Raw genomic sequence first — 23909 nt, forward strand, 5'->3', positions numbered from 1 at the left:
TGGTGCCTGTGGTCTCTTTGGTGACACCAGGTCAGGAGGAGGCGCCCTAGGCAGGCTTTGACCCTGCATTCCCTGTGAGGGGAGATGAGGAAACTGAGGGTAGGGGTGAGGTTGACCTGGCTGACCTGGGACCCCATGGTAAGGGTACTGTTTTCACTTTGGCAGAAAGCAGCAGAGTCAGGGTTGAATATTGAGTTGGGAGTCAGGCTGACCTGGGTTCAAATCCTGGCTCTATCCCTCATCAACCTTGAACGGGTTATTTTACGGGCCTCAGTTTCCTCATGCCTGAAATGGGGACAATACCACCACCATGTGGTGTGAGTACCTGTCAGGCACTCCGAAGAAGAGAGCTGTGGCATTCTTGTCTGCGTCCTTTGTCACAGCCTGGGCACTAAGGACTCTGATTCCCTGTAAGCCAGAGCAGTTTGTCACAGATCATGGAGTCATGGGAGGGCAAATGGGCCTCGAACTCCAAGTTGGAGGTTGAGGAGGGAGGGAGGAGTCTGGCTGGCCGTGCCGAGGCAGAAAAGCATGGTCCCAGCCCCAGAAAGGCCTCCCATCTGCCCTCCCAAGCTCAGGCCTGGTCATATCCCAGGTCCCTCTGTCCCAGGGCTGCAGGGCTGGGGCTCAGGTGCCCAGGCCTCTGACCAGCTCCTCTGTGCCCCAGCTCCGGGCAGTACCCAGCCCGTCCGCATCGAGTCCTCCTCATCTCACGTGGCCGAAGGGCAGACGCTGGATCTGAACTGTGTAGTGCCCGCGCAGGCCCACGCCCATGTCACGTGGTACAGGCGTGGGGGCAGCCTCCCCGCCCGGCACCAGGTACAGCAGCCCCCCAGGGCCAGCCTGCTGGAGGGAGTGAATAGAGCCATTCAGCCTCCTCCTAACCTTCCCTGTTTGCACACAGACCCACGGCTCACTGCTGCGGCTGCACCAAGTGTCCCCAGCCGACTCAGGCGAGTATGTGTGCCGTGTAGTCCTTGGCTCTGGGCCCCTCGAGACCTCCGTCCTAGTCACCATCGAGGCCTCCGACTCCAGCACTGGCTCCATCCCTGGTGAGTCACTGCGCATGACGGGGCAAGCTGGAGGAGGATGAGAGCCTTCCCAGGTGCTGAGGTCCTAGTGACTCCCGTTGCTGACAGGAAAGAGGGTAGCAGGAAGCTTATGTTGGGGCTGACCATAGGGCCTGGCCGCAGGCGGACTCCACTGCTCTGAGTAGCCCATGGTTTCCCCATCCCTTCTCTCTGGCCACGTCACTCCTCATGTTTCTGCTCCTGCCTCCTCTTCCTCTCTCCCAGCCTCAGTCACCTCATCTCTCCCACTTCCTCACTCCCCTCTGCAAGTCTGGGCTCCTGCCCCAGCCCTCCCCTCGGGGTTGCTCAGCTGAGGACCTCAAGCCCAGGCCACTAAACCCACCAGGCTGAGCTGGTTCCAGGGTGGACAGTTCTTGCCTTCTTGCCTTCTTTTCTGGGGAACATCTACCACCTTCGCCCCTTTCCCCACAGCCCCAGGACCTGTCCCACCTGTCAGGATTGAGTCCTCATCCCCGACAGTGGCAGAAGGGCAGACCCTGGATCTGAGCTGCGTGGTGGCAGGGCAGGCCCATGCCCAGGTCACGTGGTACAAACGTGGAGGCAGCCTCCCTGCCCGGCACCAGGTACACTGTGTTAGAAAGGTGGGAGAGGGTCAGCCAGGCCAAGCTCTGGACAGTGGGTTGTGGGGGGGGCAGCCCCTGAGCTGAGGGGCTGTCAGTTCCCAGCTCAGAGGAATAGGGTGACTGCTGGGCTCTGGGAAGCCTCCCCTCACACCCTTGCCCACGGCTGTCCAGGTCCGCGGCTCCCGCCTGTACATCTTCCAGGCCTCACCAGCTGATGCTGGCGAGTATGTTTGCCGGGCCAGCAATGGTGTGGAGGCTTCCATCACAGTCACAGTAACCAGGACCCAGGGAGCCAACTTCGCCTACCGTGAGTGAGACCACCAGGCTGGGCTCGGACAGAGAAAGGGGTATGGGGCAGCTGCAGAGAGCAGGGCTGACCAGTGACCATCTTCTCCCCCAGCTCCTGGTGGCACCCAGGCCATCCGCATTGAGCCCTCCTCCTCCCACGTGGCCGAAGGGCAGACTCTGGATCTGAATTGCGTGGTGCCCGGGCAGGCCCATGCCCAGGTCACATGGCACAAGCGTGGGGGCAGCCTCCCCACCCGGCACCAGGTACAGAAGCAGAGGATGGACAGGCCAAGAAAGGGACAAGAGGGAGGCCACTGTGGAGTGGAGGTCAGGGGTGGTGGGTTGGGGAGGGCCGGAGGCAATGGTTAGAACCCAGGCTCTAGGACCAGCCAGCCTAGGTGTGAATGCTGCTTCTACCACTTACTAGGTTGTGACTTTGGGCAGATTACTTCACCTCTCTGGACCATATTTTCAACATCTGTAAAATGGTAATAGTACCTACCTTACAGAATTACCGTAAGGATGAAGTGAATGAATATATATGCAAAGTGCTCAGAGCTCTGGCTTATAGAAAGTGCTCTGAGCTGTTATTACTATAATACCATTAGCTATTATTATTGCTGTATTTTACAGAATTTAGGATGCCACTGATTGCAAGATGCACCATTATTTTATGTACCACTAAGAAAAAAAAGTCTGCCATTTGTAATTATAATTCACTGCAAGATGCATCTTGATTTTAAAGTGTGCCTTAGAACTGATGGAGAGTGGTATTAGTGTCTGCCCAGTTCCTCACTGCTCCTCCTGGCCACTCCCCACTCCTAGGACAAGACACCCACTTCTCCACCTCTAAGCAGGACTGACCTAATAGCTAGCCCTCGGGCTCAGAGTGAGGCAGGGTTGCAGGTTATAGGTGCAGGGGTCCTGAGAGGGCCCCCTCTGACCTCACTTTTATTCTGGCCAGACTCACGGCTCACTGCTGAGACTCTACCAGGTGTCCCCAGCCGACTCGGGCGAGTATGTGTGCCGCGTGGTGGGTGGTTCCGTGCCCCTGGAAGCCTCTGTCCTGGTCACCATTGAGCCTGCAGACTCTGTGCCTGGTGAGTGGTGCTGGAGGGAGGCTCCCCACTCCAGCAATGGCAGGACCCCAGAGACCAGTAGCCCCTACCTTCACTCACACCCTCCCCTCCCAGCTGGAGACTGACCCTTTGCCCTCTGTCCCCAGCACTGGGGGTTACCCCCCCAGTCCGGATCGAGTCGTCATCCTCACACGTGGCTGAAGGGCAGACCCTGGATCTGAACTGCCTGGTTTCTGGGCAGGCCCACGCCCAGGTCACGTGGCACAGGCGTGGGGGCAGCCTCCCTGCCCGCCATCAGGTAGGAGGCGGGGAAATAAGGGGGGGCCCAAAGGACCCTTCAAGCTGCGGAGTAAGGAGCTTTAAGTTCAGACACTGCTCTGCCACTTGCCTGGCCAGTCCTTTGACTTCCCTGGTCCACAGTGTCCTCATCTGTCAAATGGGCTCACACTACCTTCCCTCACCTGCCCCATAGTACATCAACAAATGCTGGTCCCCCGCTTCTTCCCACTGGACCCAGTCTTACCCTTAGGCAAAGGAATTGAACGGTTGTCACTGGTGGTTCTCCCTGGGAGAGCTTCCCTCAAGCTCCATCTTACTGGTTCAGGCTGGGAGAGGGACCAGGGAAGGGAGCCAGAGCCTGGCTGTGAGCCTCCATGCCCAGCTCTGAGCCTGCCTCTCTCCTGCCCTCCCAGGTGCATGGCTCAAGGCTGCGGCTGCCCCAGATGACTCCAGCTGACTCTGGGGAGTACGTGTGCCGCGTGGTCAGCAGCTCAGGCACCCAGGAAGCCTCCGTCCTTGTCACCATTCAGCAGCACCTCGGCCCCACTCGCTGTGAGTGTCCCAAGGGTCATAACAAACAGGCTGAGAGGGCCACTCCACCCTCAGTGGCTCCCAAACCTTGCCTTCCATTTCACCCTCCCAGTCCAGAATGTCGTGTACCCCGTCCGCATCGAGTCCTCCTCAGCCTCCCTGGCCAATGGACATACCCTGGACCTCAACTGCCTGGTGGCCAGTCAAGCCCCCCACACCATCACTTGGTATAAACGTGGAGGCAGCCTACCCAGCCGGCACCAGGTATGGAGTCAGGCAGGGCAAAAGCTGGGATCACCAGCCCTGATGGGAAGCAGGAGGAGCTCTCAGCATCCACTCTGTGCTTATTCAGTCATTCCGCAAACATTGATTGTTCTTGCTGGGTGGGCCGTGGACCAGTGCTGAGGATATAAAGATAAGCCCCACTGACCTCAGTTGGATTCTGTATTTTTATAGAACATTCTGTGATTTACTCACTCACTGCATTTCCTTGGGAACCTGATCCAGGTCAAGTCTTGCTCCTGGCACTAAAGATTCAAAAGGGAGCTCACAAGCTAGAGGGTGAGGGGGACATACCAATGACAGCAGTGTAATAGGAGCCAGAGTAGGTCACTGTGAATCACCAGGGAGGGCCTCAGCAAACTTCCTGCAGGGGTGATGGAGGAGAACAGTACAAAGGCTAGAGGTACTGTCCACCCAGCCCAGAGCCTCAGGAAGGTCACTGAGGGAGTTCTGAAAGAGACCAGGGTAGGGACAGACCCCAGGTAAGGCATGGAGGCTCCTGAAGTCTGGGGGCAACAGCAGCAGTGCTGGAGATGCTGCACCCATCCACTGACACCTGCTCCCCCACAGATCGTGGGCTCCCGGCTACGGATCCCCCAGGTGACACCCGCAGACTCGGGCGAATACGTGTGTCATGTCAGTAATGGTGCCGGCTCCCAGGAGACCTCACTGATTGTCACCATCCAGGGCAGTGGCTCATCCCACGGTGAGAACTCATAGAGCAGGTGGTCTGGGCAAGTGGGTGCGGGGTGAGGTAACGAGGTCTCTCACACCATCACTGTTGTCTGACTATGGCTGTGTGATCCTTCCCTCTCTGTCCCCAGTGCCCAGCATCTCCCCACCAATCAGGATCGAGTCCTCATCCCCCACAGTGGTTGAAGGGCAGACCTTGGATCTGAACTGTGTAGTCGCTGGGCAGCCCCAGGCCACCATCACATGGTACAAGCGTGGGGGCAGCCTTCCCACTCGACACCAGGTACAAAGTGGAGCCTGGCAGTGGGGTGGGCAGTGCAGGAACAGCCCCATGAGCAAAGAACCTGAATCGTTAGCTGGCAGTCCCAGGGCAGTGCTCCCTCCAGTCCTGGGTAGACAGAGGGTAGCTGGTCCGATGGAGGAGGCCTGAGCCAGCCGTCGGCACCTTAGTCCCTCAGTTCCCTTCTTCCCCATCCACACCCCCAGGCCCACGGCTCCCGCCTGCGGCTGAACCAGATGTCCGTGGCAGACTCCGGCGAATACGTCTGCCGGGCTAACAACAACATCGATGCCCAGGAAGCCTCCATCATGATCTCAGTCTCCCCCAGTGCCAGCAGCCCCTCTGGTGAGTCAGGAAGGGACTGGGAGATGCAGGTAACAGTACTTCTAGGGAGGAAGGGCTCTGTAGTCAGGGCCCTCAGATGAGGGTGGTGGTCCAGGGAGAGGGCTGTGCAGAAAGGAGCCTGGGTTTGAATCCTGACTGTACCACTAAAGGGCTTGAGTGAGTTACTCTCCTGCCTCAGCTTCAGTACCCTCATCAGTGAGATGTGGGTATCAATCTTTCCAGCCTTGTAGACCTGTCCAATTTAGTGACCACTACCCTTGCGTGGTAATTAAATTTAGTTAAAATTTAAAATTCACATCCTCATGTTTCAAGTGCTCAGGAGCCATGTGTAGCTGGTAGCACTACATCAGACAGTGCAGGTAATAGAACATTTCCCAAATCTGTTCCCAAATCTGACTATGGCCAAAGCCCCAGCTTGCTGTTTCTGTGTCCCCAGTCCCTGGCGGGGCTTTGCCCATCAGAATTGAGTCATCATCTTCACATGTGGCTGAAGGGCAAACCCTGGATCTGAACTGCGTGGTGCCTGGCCAGGCCCATGCCCAGGTCACGTGGCACAAGCGTGGGGGCAGCCTCCCCACTCACCACCAGGTATGGGAGTTGGGGGCAGGAAACAGTGGGAGGGCTGCTGGATGTGGAGGCCCTGGCCAAGGGCCTGTCCCCCATCTCTGCCCAGGAAGGAGGCCTGGGAACCTCCATGGGGTGCAGCACCTGCCTTGGTCAGTGGTTGGACCCTGACCCCAGGCCTTCAAGGACTCCAAGTGCCATCTCATTCTGCTTTTCCGTCTCCTGTCCTGTCCCTACTCAGGCCCACGGCTCACGGCTGCGGCTGCACCGGTTGTCCCCGGCTGACTCGGGCGAGTATGTGTGCCGCGTGGTGAGCAGCTCTGGCCAGCTGGAGGCCTCAGTCCTGGTCACCATCGAGGCTTCTAGCTCTGGTGCTGTTCTCATCCCTGGTGAGGATTCCTACAGTGGGACTGGGAGGCTGGAGGAGGGGAGAAAGGAGGGGACCGGCAGACAGAGATCAGAGCTAGGTCAAGTGCGTTTTGTCTGTAGGGCCTGAGCGCGCAGACTCTGGAGTCTGGCACGTGCAGACTTGAGTTCCAGCTCCTCTGTCCACACCGCGTGTTACACGAGGGACTTCTTTCCGTGTTTCACTTTCCTCATCTGTGATGTGGGACTAGCAGAGCTCTTGCAGCAACTACACGAGTTCCCTAAAGGCTGGAACTGTGCCCTGGGGTCTATGAGGGTGATTTTAGGTGGTACCTGGATAAACATCTTTTATATTAATAGTGCTGTATTAGGGGAAAAATAGCAGCCCATCAAACCTGTCATGATTGCACGGAAATCAGTGCCTGTAATGGGGTTAAGTATTTTAGAGTTTTTTTAAGTGAATCAATTGAAAGGGAACTGTAAAGGAATTAACAGCACATAGTTATAGCAGACATCATGATAATAGTACCTGAATTGCTAAGTAATAAACATGCTATGCACTTACTAGGTACTGGGCCCTGTTACAGTTACACATATTAACTCATTTCACCTTCATAATAATAACCCTTTGAAGTAGGAAGAGTTATTCCTTCCATTTCACAGATGGGGAAACTGAGGCATGGCGAGGTGAGATAGCTTTCCGAAGGTCACACAACTAATAAATGGCAGGGCTGGGTTTGGAACCCAGGCAGTCTGGCCTGAGTCTGGGTTCTTAGCCACACACTACTCAAGTTTGGGAAACAGCCATCTGTGTGGAGGTGCCTGGCCCTGAACCCTGGCTGCCAGTGGTGCTGGGAGCACAGGAGGAGATGGTGGGGCCATAGTCTGAGGCAGGGCTGGGAGAATAAGGTGCCTCCATGCCCCAGGCTAGCGCAGCTGCTTCAGGCCTCAGAGGAATGGGAAGAGAAGAATCAAGGCCACCTCTCCATGGCCTCTGATCTGAGCATCTGGGCAACTAGGAGCAGGGACTGAAGGCACAGGAGTAGGAATCCCAGTTCACTGACTTCTTCCTGTGCCCCAGCCCCAGGCGGAACCCCACCCATCCGCATCGAGACCTCCTCCTCCCACGTGGCGGAAGGGCAGACCCTGGATCTGAACTGCGTGGTGCCTGGCCAGGCCCACGCCCAGGTCACATGGCACAGGCGCGGGGGCAGCCTCCCAGCCCGGCATCAGGTATGAAGGCTGGAGAAAGTGGAATGTGGAAATGCCCCATGGGAACACCCCACCCCACCCCACCCCACCCCATCCCATCCCCTGTCCAGGAGGGAAGGTGGCCACAACATCTGGGGCCTCAGGAAAATTGCAGCAGGAGATCACTGGGAATCGGGAGGTCAAGAACAGGCTGGGCATGACGGGGCCGCCACTGGCCACCCAGCCCCTTGGTGCATATTAGAAAAAGACACCTCCCACTCAAGACACTGGACACCAGGAAAAATGTAATAGTAAACATACTCTATAATGTCTAATATCAAAGTCGTCTTTGGCAGGAGGCAGCCTCCACCACGGTACATACCTGTGGTCCAGCCCTGGAGTTCAGGTATGAGAGCGCTGGGCATCTGAAGGCCTTGGCCATTGCCCCCCAGCTCACTCGCCCCACTCTCACCCTACCCTGGCCAGGTCCATGGCTCCCTGCTGAGGCTGAACCAAGTGTCCCCGGCCGACTCTGGCGAGTACTCGTGCCAAGTGACTGGCAGCTCAGGCACCCTGGAGGCTTCTGTCCTGGTCACCATCGAGGCCTCCAGCCCAGGCCCCATTCCTGGTGAGTGACAGGAGCAGTGGGTGGTGCTTGGAGGCCCCTTCCTGGCCTTGCTCCTCCTGCTCTCCCAGCAGGGCTCTAGCCCTCAGCTCCACAATGGTTCTCCAGCCCCTCCCCCCACCACTGGGGACCAAGGTCTAACCATGGCATCTTGGCCCCCAGGAGATGGAGCCCCTTCTTAGGTCAATGGCGCTCAGCCACGTCAGCCCCTCTCAAGCCACTGCACCTCCAGGAGGACCAGCTGGCACTCACTGCCACCACCTTAGGTCCCTGCCTGCACCTTCAGAGCCTCACCTTTCTCACCCATCCATTGTGCCTGCAGCCCCAGGACTGGCCCAGCCTGTCTACATTGAGGCTTCCTCCTCCCACGTGTCTGAAGGGCAGACCCTGGACCTGAACTGTGTGGTACCTGGGCAAGCCCACGCCCAGGTCACATGGTACAAGCGCGGGGGAAACCTCCCCACCCGGCACCAGGTATGGGGCCAAGGGTAGGGAGCATTCCAGGGCAGGCAAGGTTTGACCTGTGGTTGCCTTCTGCATCCCAAACTTTCACACCAACCCCAGCCTACTAGGAGACCCCAGGGGATAAAATACTTGTCAGGGAGGAGTTCACCAGCCTGGGAGTCAAGAGACTGCGTTTTTCTCCTGGCTGTTGCTGAATCATTTCCTGAGCCAATTTTTTCCTCTGTAAAGGGGATGGACTTGTAGGATTCTGTGAATAAAGCTTCTTCATCCCCACCAGCTGGAGCCCTGAGCTCCCAAGACCCAAGGGAGAACTCTTGGGCACTGGCACAGCCGGGCTTCAGGATGCAATCTGTCCCAAGTGCTTTGGTGAGATGGCAACCCCCTCCTCACTCCAACAGACCCACGGCTCCAGGCTGCGGCTGCACCATGTCTCTCAAGCCGACTCTGGAGAATATGTGTGCCGCGTGGTTGGCAGCTCAGGCCCTGAGCAGGAGGCCTCCTTCACGGTCACTGTCCCACCCAGTGAGGGGTCCTCCTACCGTGAGTGAGACCAGTGCCATGGGCTGGGGAAGCAGGGAGACCCTGGAGCAGGGTTGAGCCCACCCCGTCCTGCCGAGCCCAGCCCTCTGCCCCCCTCCTCCCCCAGGCCTTAGGAGCCCTGTCATCTCTATCGACCCGCCCAGCAGTACCGTGCAGCAGGGCCAAGATGCCAGCTTCAAGTGCCTCATCCATGACGGGGCAGCCCCCATCAGCCTTGACTGGAAGACTCGGAACCAAGAGCTAGAGGGTGAACCGGGCGGGGTGGGTGGGCTGGAGGCAGGTGTGAATGCACAATGCTTACCCCTGGGGGCTGGGCAGAGGCAAGGATGGCACCAAACTCACTGTATGACCCTGGTAAAGCCCTTCCCCTCTGGGAACGCGGTGTCTCTATCTGGATGGTGAGGGGGCTGGACCCAGGAGTCTCCAAGGACTTGTTTATCAGCCATCCGTGACCCTGTGGGCTGGACACCCCCAGACTGGAGGGGTGGGGGGTATGGGGCACTGGTGCACCTACTGGCAACACCAAGGCATGAGGGCATCCTCACTGACCGTAAGCCAACCCTGCAGACAACGTCCACATCAGCCCCAACGGCTCCATCATCACCATCGTGGGCACCCGGCCCAGCAACCACGGTGCCTACCGCTGCGTGGCCTCCAACGCCTACGGTGTGGCCCAGAGTGTCGTGAACCTCAGTGTGCACGGTGAGGGCCTTCAGCCCCGTGGGCTCTGCCTTCCCGTTTCCGGCCCTGATTCCAAGCTCAGAGTCTGAGTTTAAATCCCGCCTCTGCCACTGCCTCCCTCTTGGACATTCTCTGTCTCTGAGCCTCAGTCTCTACATCTGTGCAGTGGGGAGACTAGTGCCCACCGGCAGTTACTGATAAGGGGACTGTGCCAGTGCACATGACCAGCAGAGCCCTGCATACGCATTAGCTGTGTCCTTCCTCTGGGCAGGGCCCCCTACAGTGTCGGTGCTCCCCGAGGGCCCTGTGCGGGTGAAAGTGGGAAAATCTGTCGCCCTGGAGTGTGTCAGTGCGGGGGAGCCCCGCTCTTCTGCTCGCTGGACCCGGACTGGCACCCCAACCCACTTGGAGCAGCGGGCGTACGGGCACCTGGACAGCCATACAGTGCTGCAGGTGAGGCACGGCCTTCCCCTGGCCAGAGGCCAGGTCTCACCTCTGGGTCTGAGGCCCAGTCAGGGCCCATCCTTCACCAGATGTTTGGAGGAAAGATTGGCAGATCGGCAGTTGGGTGATAAATGGATGAAGAGAGAAAGGGAAGGATGGAATAGGTGGATGATGGGTAGATTGGGAGACTGTCAGGAAGAAAGAAGGAAGGTGGAAGAAGGTATGGGTAGGATGGGTGGTTGAGTGAGTAGGTTGGTGGGTGGATAGGTGGATGGGTGGGTAGATGAGTAGATGTGTGGATGATGGATGGTTGGGTTGGTGGGTATGGATGGATGGGTGGATAGATGGGTGGGTAGATGGGTGGATGAATGGGTGGATGAGTTGATGGACAAGTGGATGGATGGACTAATGGGATGTCTTGAGTGTGAGCATTCAAGCAGCTAGTCAAATAGAAAAGTTGAAAACAAAGAGAAAGTTGGAAGAAAGAGGTAAATCCAAGCCAGAGCTGGGGGCTGATGCCAAGATCCCTTCTCAGGGACCCAGTAACCAGCATCCTCACTTTCTTCCAGATTTCATCAGCCAAACCATCAGATGCAGGCACCTATGTGTGCCTAGCTCAGAATGCACTGGGCACAGCACAGAAGCGGGTGGAAGTGATTGTGGACACAGGCATTGTGGCCCCAGGCGCCCCCCAGGTCCAGGTTGAAGAAGCCGAGCTGACTGTGGAGGCTGGACACACGGCCACCCTGCGCTGCTCAGCCACAGGTGTGGACGGGGGCTAGCATGCAGGGCAGGCAGAGCAGCCGTGCCCTAGGGCCTGAATTTAGACACAGGAGATCTGAAGGTGATGTCACGCTTGGGGAGGGGCTTTCTTGCTGGCGTCTCCTAGTGATCGCTGTGGTGCCCGTGTAGTGCCCCCATGAAGGAGCAAGTTCATCCAGGTCCCTCGCTGACCATCCTCAGCCCCAGCTGGTCACTGGGCCAGTCCACTGACCTCTGCCATCTGCCACTCCACGCCACAGGCAGCCCCACGCCCACCATCCACTGGTCCAAGCTTCGCTCCCCGCTGCCCTGGCAGCACCAGCTGGAAGGTGACACGCTGATCATCCCGCGGGTAGCCCAGCAGGACTCGGGCCAGTACATCTGCAACGCCACTAGCCCTGTCGGGCACGCTGAGGCCACCATCGCCCTGCATGTAGAAAGTAAGGCACTCATCCACCTTCTTTGGGCTACCCTTTCTGCACTGCATGGAGGCTGAGCCCCCCAACCAGGCTGCACCCTGGACTGAACCCCAAAGACCCCATTCCGAGGGCCCCATGAACTTCAGGCCCCCAGAGCCTGCCCTAACCTGAAACCCACACCCCCTCCTCGGACCTTCGCTTCCCTCTTCCCCAGTCCTCTGGGCTCACCATTCAGCTTCCCTGGTCCTTTGGCAAGTCGCAGGCCCCAACACCTGCTCCCATCTTGACCTCTGCTCTTTGCCACACTGACCTCTGTGTCCCCCCCACCCCAGGCCCGCCATATGCCACCACAGTCCCGGAGCACGCCTCGGTGCGGGCAGGGGAGACGGTGCAACTCCAGTGCCTGGCTCATGGGACACCCCCACTCACCTTCCAGTGGAGCCGTGTGGGTGGCAGCCTCCCTGGGAGGGCAACTGCCAGGAACGAGCTGCTGCTCTTTGAGTCTGCTGCCCCTGAGGACTCAGGCCGCTACCGCTGCCAGGTCACCAACAAGGTGGGCTCAGCTGAAGCCTTCGCCCAGGTGCTCGTCCAAGGTGAGCAGCCCCAGCTCAGGCTGGGCAAAAGGAGGTCAGTCAGTTTTCCACTAAGCCCTTGTCTGAGCCCTTTACTTACCCGGCAACTGGGACCTGAGGACCCCCACTGGGAGCACGATGACCTCCCTCCATTACCGCAGCTGGAATGTCTTCCTTTCCCCGTTCTCCCAGGCCCGAGGTAGACCTGCCTCCTCCAGGGAGAGCCCCTATCACTGGGTTCTCAACAACTCCAGCTCTCGTTGCTGCATCCCTTCCTTGGCATTGACCTCACATTGCCAGAGGCTATGTTTACATAAGTACCCCAGCCCACCTCACCTGCCAGACTGAGGATGCTCAGGGCAGAGCCTGGACCCAGTCATCTCAGCAGCCCCTGGCTTGTCCACAGCAGGACCCAGAATGGGCTGTGTAAATGCTGGACAGTGACAACAATGAATGTGTGACGGGGCAGCTCCCACCCCCACACGCCCAGGGTTTCAGTGGATCTCCAGAGAATCTAGCATCTCTGTGGATTCCTCCATCAATGACAAAGCCCAGCAAGTGCTGATGGGCCCCAAATTCTAGAAGCAGAAAAGCATGTAGCCCAGCGCTCAAGAACCTGGGCTCTTGGAACCCAGATTCAGTGCATAGCTCAGTCACTTGACAATTGTGCAACCTTGGCCAAGTCAGTGAACCTCAAGCCTCAGTTTGTTTATCTGTGAAGTAGAGAGAACAACACCAACACACAGGCTGACTTAGAAAGGTACACGTAGGTAGAGCCTGTGGCACATAGTAGGCACTTGGTAAATGGTGAAAATACGCGTCCGATCTACCCTCCCCTCCACCCCACCCCCCGCACCAGGACAGGCAGGCGCCTTCACCTGGGACCATCCTATTTTAGACTAGCACCAGAATAGCCTTTGCTGTCCTTCCTTTAAATGTCTAAATCTTTCCAAGACTGACCCCTCCTGCTTGCACCTTGGACTGCCCTCCCCTCCCCAAGGCCGGGGGCTTGTAAACGCACAGCCCAGCACTCCACAGACTCTTATTTGTGCTGATGGAATGACTTGAGCAAATGAATGAACCTACCAATGAGAGGTATTTTTCCCCTGGTCAGAGAGGTTAACAGGGGAAGAACATCCCCGGCATGTTAGGATGGGGGTTCTCTGAGCCCTGGAGGGGCATCGGCATCGGGGATATCACACACACACACACACACACACACACCTTCATACCTGTTCCCACAGGCCCCTCCGGCTCTCTCCCCGCCACACCCATCCCAGCAGGATCCACACCCACCATTCAGGTCACGCCTCAGCTGGAGACCAAGAGCATAGGGGCCAGTGTCGAGTTCCACTGCGTCGTGCCCAGCGACCAGGGCACCCAACTCCGTTGGTTCAAGGAAGGGGGTCAGCTGCCTCCTGGCCACAGTGTGCACGATGGGGTGCTCCGGTGAGTGGGGATGGGGGCAGAACTGAACTCGGGCGCTCCAGCCCAAGGCACATAGTAGGGCTTAGCATGAAAGGATATCCCTGGGCAAGTCACCTCACCCCCCTGAGCCTCAGTGTTCTCAGCTTTACAGTGGGTTATATGAGACCAACGTGAGATTACCTAAAGCACTTAGCACAGTGCTGTGTGCGTGGACGGCCTTCAGTAATCAGTGGCCCATATTCACATGATTGTTAAAGAAAAGAGAATAGGCTCTGAAGCCAGATGTATACACAGGCCGGGTACGCGGCCTGGAGCTCAGCTGTGCTGCTCGGTAACTGTGTGGTCTTGAGCTCTAGACCATGATTCAGTTTTGGTCTAAAATGGTTGTGGTGACACTCACCCTGCCTACCTATCCTCCATGGTTTTGAGGGGAGACTAGAAGTTTACATCGTGTACTGATCTCTGGTGGCTTTTAACTCTGTCTGACACAATTAAAAAGTATTTTCACCAATTATTTTTACTCACTGATGTCTTACTATTTTTTCTTTACAGAATCCAGAACTTGGACCAGAGCTGCCAAGGGACGTATGTTTGCCAGGCCCATGGACCCTGGGGACAGGCCCAAGCCAGTGCCCAGCTGGTTGTCCAAGGTAGGAGGGTGGCTACAGGCTTCTGCTAAGAGCAGGGGACAAAGATAAAAGACACATCTTCCCGAAGAAACCTCTTAAATGCGTAGGAATAAAGAGAATTATTCAATTTTATCTTGCTTGTGTCTAGCTTAGAGTAAGGAGGCTTGACAAATTTCACAAGGGAGGGAGGAAGAAGGGAGCCAGGCAGAATGAGTGGGCACTCAGACAAACCAATGAGGAATGACGGTGGGTGCACAAGGGAGTAATGAATAAACGGGAACAAACGAGTGCATGTGCTCATGGGCGAATGCACAAAAAAGCGAGTGAAGTGATGAATGCCTCGGGCTCCAGGGCTCCGCTTTTCCAGGGCAGTTTTCAGCCTCTCTGAGCCCAGGCCTGCAGCAGGCTGGCCTCACTCCACTCTGCCTGCGTCCTCCCCCAGCTCTGCCCTCCGTGCTCATCAACATCCGGACCTCCGTGCAGACCGTGGTGGTCGGCCATGCCGTGGAGTTCGAGTGCCTGGCCCTGGGTGACCCCAAGCCTCAGGTGACATGGAGCAAAGTCGGAGGGCGCCTGCGGCCTGGCATCGTGCAGAGCGGAGGCGTCGTCAGGATCGCCCACGTGGAGCTGGCCGACGCGGGACAGTACCGCTGCACCGCCACCAACACCGCCGGCACTACCCAGTCTCACGTGCTGCTACTCGTGCAAGGTGAGGGCCGGTGGGGACAAGAAGCGTGGTGGAGGCTGCTCACACCACCCTCTCCTGCCTTGCCTGCTCTGGTCTTCCTCCCCACTTTTGGAGATTTTCAGTTTTGTGTTTAAGGGGCAGGTTGCATAACAAGCAGGGGCAGCGGGGGATAGAGGTGAGCGTTCCTCTGGGAGCAGCTGGAACTTGCAGGGAAAAGCTATGCCGTGCGGCATTGAGAGGAAACCAGATGTGTAGTCCTCACCTACTGCAGCACCTGCTCTGATGAGGGAGACCTACAGCCCAGTATGATGGCAAAGACAGCACAAATACAAACACAAAACAGACATAAAAGAGTAAAACAGGGCAACGGATGATGCCCAGCAGACACCATCTGTGTGTTCTTCAAAGGCTATTCCTTTTCACGCCAAGCCCTATGACTTGCCCCCAAACTTATCCACACTGTCCAGGTACCCTCTTCTCAGATCTCCAAAGAGCTATACAGATTTCTACCCAGGTGTGTTGAAGAGTCTCAGTCTGTGGAGTCAAATGGACCTGTCCCTGAGCCCTGGCTCTGCCCGGTCCCACTTGTGCAACCAGGAATGAACAGCTACTTTTCCCTCTAAGCCACAGTTTCCTCATCTGTGAAATGGGGACAGAGTGCCTCCCTTCCAGAGATGGTGTGATGATTAAATGAGTCAGGGCACAAACTGGGCTCACAAATGGTGGCTGTCATCAGGTTGATGGCCTGTGTCTCCTTCTCCCCCTCAGCCTTGCCCCAGATCTCTACGCCCCCAGAGGTCCGTGTGCCTGCTGGTTCTGCAGCCGTCTTCCCCTGCATGGCCTCTGGCTACCCTACTCCTGACATCACCTGGACCAAGGTAACTGCTGGGCAAGGGATCACAGGCATGCCCGAGGGGCAGGGACCAGGTCTACCAACTCGGTGGCCCCTGGGACCTGGCCTAGGCTTGGCACAGAGTATAAGCTCCATGTTTGAGGGTGGGCCAAGGCGGAGATGGGAGACAAGCCCCGTGGAGGTGAGGGCCAAGGCCGTGGTCCAATGTGCGGGTGTGTCTGCAGCTGGATGGGAACCTGCCGCCTGACAGCCGCCTGGAGGACAACATGCTGCTGCTGCCCTCAGTCCGACCCCAGGATGCAGGCACCTACGTCTGCACTGCCACCAACCGCCAAGGCAAGGTCAAAGCCTTCGCCCATCTGCAGGTGCCAGGTGAGAACTCACCCACTGGGATTGACATGCCCTGCCCACAGCCTCACGGGCGTCGTCCTAAACTGTGCTTTCTGCTGGCAGAGCGGGTGGTGCCCTACTTCACCCAAACCCCTCACTCCTTCCTGCCACTGCCCACCATCAAGGATGCCTACAGGAAGTTTGAGATCAAGATCACCTTCCGGCCTGACTCAGCAGATGGTGAGCAGGAGAGGAGCTGATGGGGTTGCCCAGAGCCGGGGGTCTCTGAGTAACTGCCTTCATGGTGTGAGCCCTGGGAGCCCCCAGTCCTCCCCACCTGCTCAGCCTTCCCTGTCCCAGCACCCCCAGGCCTGCCGGGCCTCCCCTTATGGTTCTCTCCTGCCTCCTCCCTTCTCCATCCCCGCCCAAGCCTCCTCCTGGCCCTTCTGCCATCAATGCAGCCAACCCAAGGCCTCCTGGCCCATCTCCCTTTCCTGTCTCTGCTCCTTCCTCCTTCCTATTCCCCCATCTCTCACCCTTTCCTCCTTTCTCTCTCTCTCATCTGTCTCCTCCCACCTCTTACGGGTCTCTGACTTTCACTGTCCAGGCCTCCTTCTCTACTCGGGTGAGTCTCTGCTCCCTCTCCTCCTTCAGGTAGACCCTACAGTGTAAGTGAAGCAGTTTCTTCCTAGGGGCTCTCAACACAGCCCTTCTAATAGGTCCCCATCCTGAAAGCAGGAAGGCCCTGGCTGTGTGGGGTGTGTCAGGGGAGGGACAGGAGTCAGCGAGGGGTCAGGCTCACAAGCTTGGGTCATTCATGCCGGGGCTGGGCAGACGGGGAGCCCATAGCTGGACGGGAGGCCCTAACACAGCTGTGCCCGCCCAGGGATGCTGCTGTACAATGGGCAGAAGCAGATCCCGGGGAGCCCCACCAACCTGGCAAGCAGGCAGCCCGACTTCATCTCCTTCGGCCTTGTGGGCGGAAGGCCCGAGTTCCGGTGAGACCCTTGTCCTTCCCGTTTATAGGGGAAGCAGGGCTGGGGGACTAGACTGCAGGATTTTAGTCAGGCACATGCCACCCTGGGCTGAGTCACATGGAGGAGGTTCTGGAAGATGGAGGAGAGGTGGCAGTTACCCTCCGTGACCACCGTTCTACGGGAGTCAGCACAGCCAAGAGGAGGAGGAAGCAGCCTCAGACTTGCACAGAACTGCCGCAGAAATACTCAGTGAGGCCGAGAGCATCCTTCCAGGGTGGGCCAGGATTCGTTCATTCATTCATTCATTCATTCATTTATTCATTTATGTGCCAGGCACTGATACAGAGATAAACAAAACAGATCAAGTCCTGGCTCTTGTGGGAAAGTATAGTCTAGTTGGGGGAGACCAGCTGTAAACAAAGAAGGAAAGAAGCAAGGTGATCTCAGAGGGAGGGGTGCTTAGAGGAACAGTGAGGCCAGGTGCTAGGCTGCAGGGCCTGGAGCCAGGGGCACTTGGAGCCCCAGGGTCCGCTCTGGACAAGCTCCCAGGGAAAGGGTGTGGGGAGAGAAGGTGACATGGGGAGAGGCAGGGATGAGGTGAGCTGGGGGTGGTGGTGGGGCGAGAGGACAAGGCAGGAACAGAAACAGGAGCAGGACTGCAGGGAATGGTGACGACACCTTTGTCCAGCCTGGGCCCCCTTCCCAGCCCTTCCTATAAACCCCATATCTTGTCTCTCCTGCCCTGGCCCTCCCACCCCCTTCCCCATGGAGCAGGTTTGATGCAGGCTCTGGCATGGCCACCATTCGCCACCCCACACCGTTGGCATTGGGCCAGTTCCACACGGTGACCCTGCTGCGCAGCCTCACCCAGGGATCCTTGATCGTGGGCAGCCTGGCTCCAGTCAATGGGACCTCCCAGGTGAGACCCAGCTCTGTCCCCCTATTTCTAGCCCCTCCCCACTGCCACCCAGCCTCTGTCTGCCATTCCTGACTTCCCCACTCCCCAGGGTAAGTTCCAGGGCCTGGACCTGAATGAGGAGCTCTACCTGGGTGGCTATCCCGACTACGGCGCCATCCCCAAAGCAGGCCTGAGCAGCGGCTTCGTAGGTGAGCCTCCTCCCTACCTTCAGCCCTGGCCAAACCTAACCTGGCTGGCTGGCAGAGCCCCTGGGCACTGGGGAGGGCACCATAGTGTGTGGGCTGGGGCTAGGCAGGCCTCCCAGCACCCTGCCTTGGCTCATCCTGTCTGCCCGCCCCATCCAGGCTGTGTCCGGGAACTGCGCATCCAAGGCGAGGAGATCATCTTCCATGACCTCAACCTTACAGCGCACGGCATCTCCCACTGCCCCACCTGTCGGGACCGGCCCTGCCAGGTAACCCCACGCAGCACACATCACCTGGCTGCCCAAGCCACTGCCCTCAGTCATGGCAGGGCCCAGTGGGGAGTGGGGAAGGACAGAGTCTCAGCCTGATTTCTGGGGTTACTTTGCAGAACGGGGGCCTGTGCCAGGACTCAGAGAGCAGCAGCTACGTGTGTATCTGCCCAGCTGGCTTCACCGGGAGCCGCTGTGAACACTCGCAGGCCCTGCACTGCCACCCAGGTGTGTACCCCACCCTCCCTTCCTCCCAAGCACTGCCACCGCCAGGTACTTCCCTCTGCCAACTGCTACCCCTTCATATCCACCCCCACCTCCGCTGCTGACTGTACCGTCTGCATTTCATTGGTCTTACCCAAGCACTTACCACTCTTCCTGGATTCTGACTTCCGTCACTGCCATCTTGATAACTCACTCTACCTCACATCTCTGCTACCCAAGCACTCATCCCCCCATCACTGCACCCAGGCACCCGCCCTGCCGTAATCACTGCTCCTCAGTATCTACCACTTTACCAAGGCACTCACCCCACTACCTGCCAGCCAGGTACTCGATGGCTCCACACTGTTATACAGGTCTAGTCTTTCAAGAACAACTGACAGTCACTCATTCACTTCCCCCACGCTGTCCCTCTGCTCAGCCTCCTCTGGCCCCACTCTTTTTTTGTTTGTTTGTTTTTGGGGGGGGGGTGTAATTAGGTTTACTTATTTACTATTTATTAATTTAACAGAGGTACTGGGGATCGAACCCATGACTTCATGCATGCTAAGCTTTCATTCTACCACTGAGCTGTACCTTCCCCCCGCCACTCTTGCCCAAATCCATTCCGCCTCCCAGTCTCCTGTTCTCAGGCTGGCCTGGCCCTCACTGGCCCAAGCTCCTGGAGTATAATGGGTAGAGCTTTGGCATCAGAACCCCATCCTCTCCCAAACCACCTCCACGTTCTCCTTACTTGTCTGTGTGTTCCCCAGAGGCCTGTGGGCCCGACGCCACCTGTGTGAACCGGCCCGACGGCCGAGGCTACACCTGCCGCTGCCACCTGGGCCGCTCAGGGATGAGGTGTGAGGAAGGTGAGCAGAGCCAGGCCTCAGACCCCCCAGGGATCCCTATAAAGACAGAGGAAGCTGGACAGGGCATGCTGAGGCCATGATGGGCCCTATGGATGATAAAATTGTTCTAGAGCCAGAGGGCCTCAGAGTCACCTGGCCAAGCTCCTGCCCAGCCTGAATCCTTCACACAAGGGCTCCAAAGGGACACCCCATCTAATTGGAGATCCAGCCTGATCTGCAGGGCCGGGAGCAGGGGCTTCTGGGCTGCTACAGTCATTGCCCATCTGGTCCTGAGCCTCTGGGACTAGAGAGTGGGGCCCCAGAGGAAGGCGAGTAGCTGGAGCCCTCCTGGGACTCCAGCGTCCCCACTGCCCTGGCTGAGCTGTGGCTGCTGCAGGTGTGACTGTGACCACCCCCTCCATGTCGGGCACGGGCTCCTACCTGGCACTGCCTGCTCTCACCAACACACACCACGAGCTACGCCTGGACGTCGAGTTTAAGCCTCTGGTGCCCGACGGGATCCTGCTATTCAGCGGGGGGCCAAGGGGGCCTGTGGAGGACTTTGTGTCCCTGGCGATGGTTGGCAGCCACCTGGAGTTCCGCTACGAGTTGGGATCAGGTGAGCACCAACACCAAATGCAGATGGGTGGTAGGCGCCCAGCTCTGTGACCCCCTTGGCCCTCCACTCCCCAAGGAGGTACAGGAGAATGAATTCCTAATTCAGACCAACTGCAGGTCCCCCGTTCTTCACATTCCCTCTTTCTGTGTGACTTTAAGCAAGTCCCGAGACCTCCCAGGTTCCCCTGGGACACCAGGAGGCTGAAGGAACCCTCCCTGTCTGCTCAGGTTCCTGTAGTGGGTGGGGCAGGGCAGGGAGCCATCCTTGGGCCAACCCCACCTGGTATCCTCCCCAGGGCTGGCCATCCTGCGGAGCTCCGAGCCGCTGGCCCTGGGCCGCTGGCACCGGGTGTCTGCAGAGCGTCTCAACAAGGACGGCAGCCTGCGTGTGAACAGCGGGCGCCCTGTGCTGCGCTCCTCGCCTGGCAAGAGCCAGGGCCTGAACCTGAACACCCTCCTCTACCTCGGCGGCGTGGAGCCATCCGTGCAGCTGCCCCCGGCCACCAACGTGAGCGCCCACTTCCGCGGCTGTGTGGGCGAGGTGAGGAGCAGCTCCAGATGACAAATGGGAGGGTGGGGTGATTTCCTTCCACCTGCAGCCAACCCCAGGCGCTTGGGACCAGACGCTTCACCTATGAGCCTCAGTTTCCAATTCTGTAAAATGGAGATATTGACACCCGTTTTGAAGGCTTGTACTGAGGATGGCCTGCCCTGGTGGATGTTCCTGGCACACAGTAGGCACTCAGCTTTGTTCCTCCTCCCCCACCCTACAGTCCCACATTAATGCTCAAGTTCCAACTTGGGTTCCTGGCTGTCCTCTGCTGCATTCTTTCTGCTGGCACACCTGTGCCTCTGCGTCTTGCACTCTTTAAGCCCTCAGTGTCCCTATGCCCACAGGTGTCAGTGAACGGGAAGCGGCTGGACCTCACCTACAGCTTCCTGGGCAGCCAGGGCATCGGGCAGTGCTACGACAGCTCCCCGTGTGAGCGCCAGCCTTGCCAGAATGGTGCCACGTGCATGCCTGCGGGCGAGTATGAGTTCCAGTGCCTGTGTCGAGATGGCTTCAAAGGCGAGCGAGCCTGCCCTGGGCCCTGGGAGGGAGGGGCACAGGCTGGTCAGCGGCTGCTCCAGCCTATGCCCACTCGCCTCTTCCCTGACTCCCAGGAGACCTCTGTGAGCACGAGGAGAACCCCTGCCAGCTCCATGAGCCCTGTCTGCATGGGGGCACCTGCCAGGGCACCCGCTGCCTCTGTCCCCCAGGCTTCTCTGGCCCACGCTGCCAACAAGGTAGCCTCCCCGTCATCTCTCCACCTCCCTCTTGGGGCCTTGGGGCTGGCACAGCCCACCAAGCAGACCCTGCCTTTCCCCACAGGCTCTGGACATGGCATAGCGGAGTCCGACTGGCATCTTGAAGGCAGCGGGGGCAATGGTATGTCCTTGCTATCACCAGCCAGAGAAGCTGAGGGGCTTGTCCCTCCCAGACTTTGGGTCTCTCAGCTCCTCTTCCAATGATCCCACACCCTCCATCCTGGCCTCTAAACAAAACAGGAGCTCACTAGGCACAGACTGAATAAACAAGAGCACAGCCACAAAGCTGGGTCCTGCCCTGTGTTTACTGGCTAGGGGAGCTTGGGCAGACCTTGAACCCCTCTGATGTCAGTTTCCTCCTCTGTATTCATGCATTCCATCAACAAATGTGTATGTGTGCCTATCCTTGCCCTGGGAGCAATAAATATAAGATGAATAAGGCAGGACCCTCATTCTCAAGGATTCCATAATCTGTTTAAAAGCAATGATAATGATAAAAATGTTGAATATTTACAGCCCCTGTGGCCCAGTGCTAACTGCTTTATAGATATATGTCTTATTTATCACTAATGTGATAGACGAGGTAGTGGTAGTGGTTAAGAGCCTGGATTCAAATCTTAGCCCCACCATTTACTAGGTGCATGACTTTGGGTGAGTCATTTAACCTCTCTGTGCCTCAGTTTCCTCATGTATGAAATAGAAAGACATAACATCCTTCCACAAGGCTTTCAATAAAATTATGCACAAGAGTCAAGTTATTTAGCGTATTTAATGCTTAGAGCAACGTCTGGTCTAGCTTTTGTTAACATTATAACTAAGTCATAGGGTTGTTACAAGGATCCAATTAAAAATCGTGTTTGTAGCTGGACGTGAAGCTCCCTGCCCAGTGACTGGCACATAGTAGGTGCATATAACTGTTAGCTGTTATCGTCATCACTTGGTGGAGGGTGGCAAAGTGTCCCCTACCATGGTAGCTGCCAGGCCCCAGGGGCCAGCGCTAGTGTGGGATGTATTTGAGCAGGTAGGGCTGGGAATGTGGGCATCACACACAGTATGGATGTTGGAACCAAAAGGTCCTGGTGCCATCCTGGCTTCCCACTTCCTGGGCAAGTCACTCACCCCTGAGCCTTTCTTCTCATCTGTAAGATGGAGGAAACACAAGGGTTCAGAACCGTTTATTTGCCACTGACCTAGGTGACCAGCTGCCCCGCTTCGCTCAGGACTAAAGGGCTTCTCAAAATGTGGGACTTTCAGAGCTAACACCAGGACAAACCTGGCAAATAGGGATTGTTGATCACCTTACCTGGACCCTGTTGACTGCATAGGATAAAATACATAGGATTTCAAAGGAAACCAGTTATACGGAAACAAGGTTATCAAAATATTTTCAATTTTTTGCTTCTTTAGCCACACATTAAATAACAAGATGCAGTGGTGGCCCCAATAGCTCCCACAACTGCAATAAGCATAAACAGTGTTTTGAAATATTTGCAATTACCGTAATGTGACAAGGATAAGCCCTTGTGACCCAGTTGGTGACTGAGTCACGGGCCCTGCTACTCCTTTAGTTTGTTGGCTACCTGCATAGGAACTGCTAACCTTCAGGGAGAAGTGAGTGAGAGTAGAACTGTAATGTTTTCCCATCCAAGTTCACAGGCCCCTGAATTCTGTCCACAGCCCCCTTGGGTCTCCAGGGATGGCAGGTTCAGAGCCCCGCGTGGTACAGGTGGGAGTGGAGGTGGGGGTCAGGGGCATCGACGTGGGATGGATGCTCCATGTGGCTGAGCAGGTGTCTCATTATCACCCCCCCAACCCCCCTGCAGATGCCCCCGGGCAGTATGGAGCCTATTTCTATGATAACGGCTTCCTTGTTCTCCCTGGCCGCATCTTCTCCAGGAGGTGAGACAAGGTGTTGGGACAGTGTGTGGGCCCAGAGTGGGGAAGGGAAATCTGGGACTTCTGCCCGCTCACCTGCTTCCCACCCCCCCGCCCCACCCTGCCAACAGCCTGCCCGAGGTGCCCGAGACCATCGAGCTGGAGGTTCGGACCAGCACGGCCAGTGGCCTCCTGCTCTGGCAGGGTGTGGTGAGTGTGGGCGTCTGGCCCTGGATCTTAGGGCTTCCAGGCTCCTGATGGCCAGGGAAGTGGGAGAGAGGAGGGAGGAGGCCACAGCTCTCGGGGGCCTCACCTCTCCAGGCTGGGGGCCCCAGAGACCCTGTGCTTCCCTGGCAGGAGGTGGGTGAGTCTGGACGAGGCAAAGATTTCATCGGTCTGGGGCTTCAGGATGGGCATCTTGTCTTCAGGTGGGTCCTGGCACCTGACCCTTCCTCTCCCTTCCCTTGCCCCCCTTACCTTCCGGTGGTTTTCCCTCTGGTCAACCCCACGGCTCCTCCTATAAGAAGCTGCAGCTCCTAGTGCCCAGCTACACACCACCACCACCACCCCACACCCGCTCCTGTCCTGCCCCATGCTCACACCTGCTTGGGCCTGTGTGACTGCAGCTACCAGCTGGGCAGTGGGGAGGCCCGCCTTGTCTCTGAGGACCCCATCAATGATGGCGAGTGGCATCGGGTGACGGCACTGAGGTAAAGGA

General features: G+C 57.5%; 1 protein-coding gene across 13 annotated transcripts in view; it reads left to right on the plus strand.

Moving 5' to 3' along the window:
- The window catches only part of HSPG2 (heparan sulfate proteoglycan 2), a 98023-nt gene that overhangs the window by 72298 nt on the left and 1816 nt on the right, over positions 1 to 23909 (plus strand). For 9 of the 13 annotated variants that reach the window (XR_012511407.1, XM_074377227.1, XM_074377228.1 and 6 more), the window contains 46 exons: positions 668 to 819; positions 905 to 1052; positions 1503 to 1654; positions 1826 to 1961; positions 2055 to 2206; positions 2907 to 3042; positions 3168 to 3319; positions 3714 to 3852; positions 3944 to 4095; positions 4684 to 4819; positions 4938 to 5089; positions 5293 to 5431; positions 5868 to 6019; positions 6237 to 6384; positions 7443 to 7594; positions 8039 to 8180; positions 8500 to 8651; positions 9041 to 9182; positions 9289 to 9429; positions 9750 to 9884; positions 10135 to 10316; positions 10877 to 11072; positions 11330 to 11509; positions 11821 to 12081; positions 13305 to 13509; positions 14041 to 14138; positions 14560 to 14826; positions 15574 to 15683; positions 15883 to 16030; positions 16112 to 16228; positions 16596 to 16613; positions 16875 to 16986; positions 17740 to 17884; positions 17973 to 18072; positions 18229 to 18338; positions 18458 to 18566; positions 19313 to 19411; positions 19788 to 20009; positions 20305 to 20549; positions 20906 to 21077; positions 21173 to 21295; positions 21381 to 21437; positions 23140 to 23215; positions 23323 to 23401; positions 23549 to 23619; positions 23818 to 23901. Coding sequence is in view for 12 of the 13 variants with exons in the window: in XM_074377227.1 (XP_074233328.1) it covers positions 668 to 819; positions 905 to 1052; positions 1503 to 1654; positions 1826 to 1961; positions 2055 to 2206; positions 2907 to 3042; positions 3168 to 3319; positions 3714 to 3852; positions 3944 to 4095; positions 4684 to 4819; positions 4938 to 5089; positions 5293 to 5431; positions 5868 to 6019; positions 6237 to 6384; positions 7443 to 7594; positions 8039 to 8180; positions 8500 to 8651; positions 9041 to 9182; positions 9289 to 9429; positions 9750 to 9884; positions 10135 to 10316; positions 10877 to 11072; positions 11330 to 11509; positions 11821 to 12081; positions 13305 to 13509; positions 14041 to 14138; positions 14560 to 14826; positions 15574 to 15683; positions 15883 to 16030; positions 16112 to 16228; positions 16596 to 16613; positions 16875 to 16986; positions 17740 to 17884; positions 17973 to 18072; positions 18229 to 18338; positions 18458 to 18566; positions 19313 to 19411; positions 19788 to 20009; positions 20305 to 20549; positions 20906 to 21077; positions 21173 to 21295; positions 21381 to 21437; positions 23140 to 23215; positions 23323 to 23401; positions 23549 to 23619; positions 23818 to 23901 (6496 nt within the window). In the remaining variant the exon portion in view is untranslated. The remainder of the gene's footprint in view (positions 1 to 667; positions 820 to 904; positions 1053 to 1502; positions 1655 to 1825; positions 1962 to 2054; positions 2207 to 2906; positions 3043 to 3167; positions 3320 to 3713; positions 3853 to 3943; positions 4096 to 4683; positions 4820 to 4937; positions 5090 to 5292; positions 5432 to 5867; positions 6020 to 6236; positions 6385 to 7442; positions 7595 to 8038; positions 8181 to 8499; positions 8652 to 9040; positions 9183 to 9288; positions 9430 to 9749; positions 9885 to 10134; positions 10317 to 10876; positions 11073 to 11329; positions 11510 to 11820; positions 12082 to 13304; positions 13510 to 14040; positions 14139 to 14559; positions 14827 to 15573; positions 15684 to 15882; positions 16031 to 16111; positions 16229 to 16595; positions 16614 to 16874; positions 16987 to 17739; positions 17885 to 17972; positions 18073 to 18228; positions 18339 to 18457; positions 18567 to 19312; positions 19412 to 19787; positions 20010 to 20304; positions 20550 to 20905; positions 21078 to 21172; positions 21296 to 21380; positions 21438 to 23139; positions 23216 to 23322; positions 23402 to 23548; positions 23620 to 23817; positions 23902 to 23909) is intronic. The other 4 variants (XM_074377229.1, XM_074377238.1, XM_074377239.1 and 1 more) reach the window with 2 other exon arrangements.

The sequence above is a fragment of the Camelus bactrianus genome, chromosome 13 (assembly GCF_048773025.1).
Source record: "Camelus bactrianus isolate YW-2024 breed Bactrian camel chromosome 13, ASM4877302v1, whole genome shotgun sequence".
NCBI classification, from domain to species: domain Eukaryota; kingdom Metazoa; phylum Chordata; class Mammalia; order Artiodactyla; family Camelidae; genus Camelus; species Camelus bactrianus.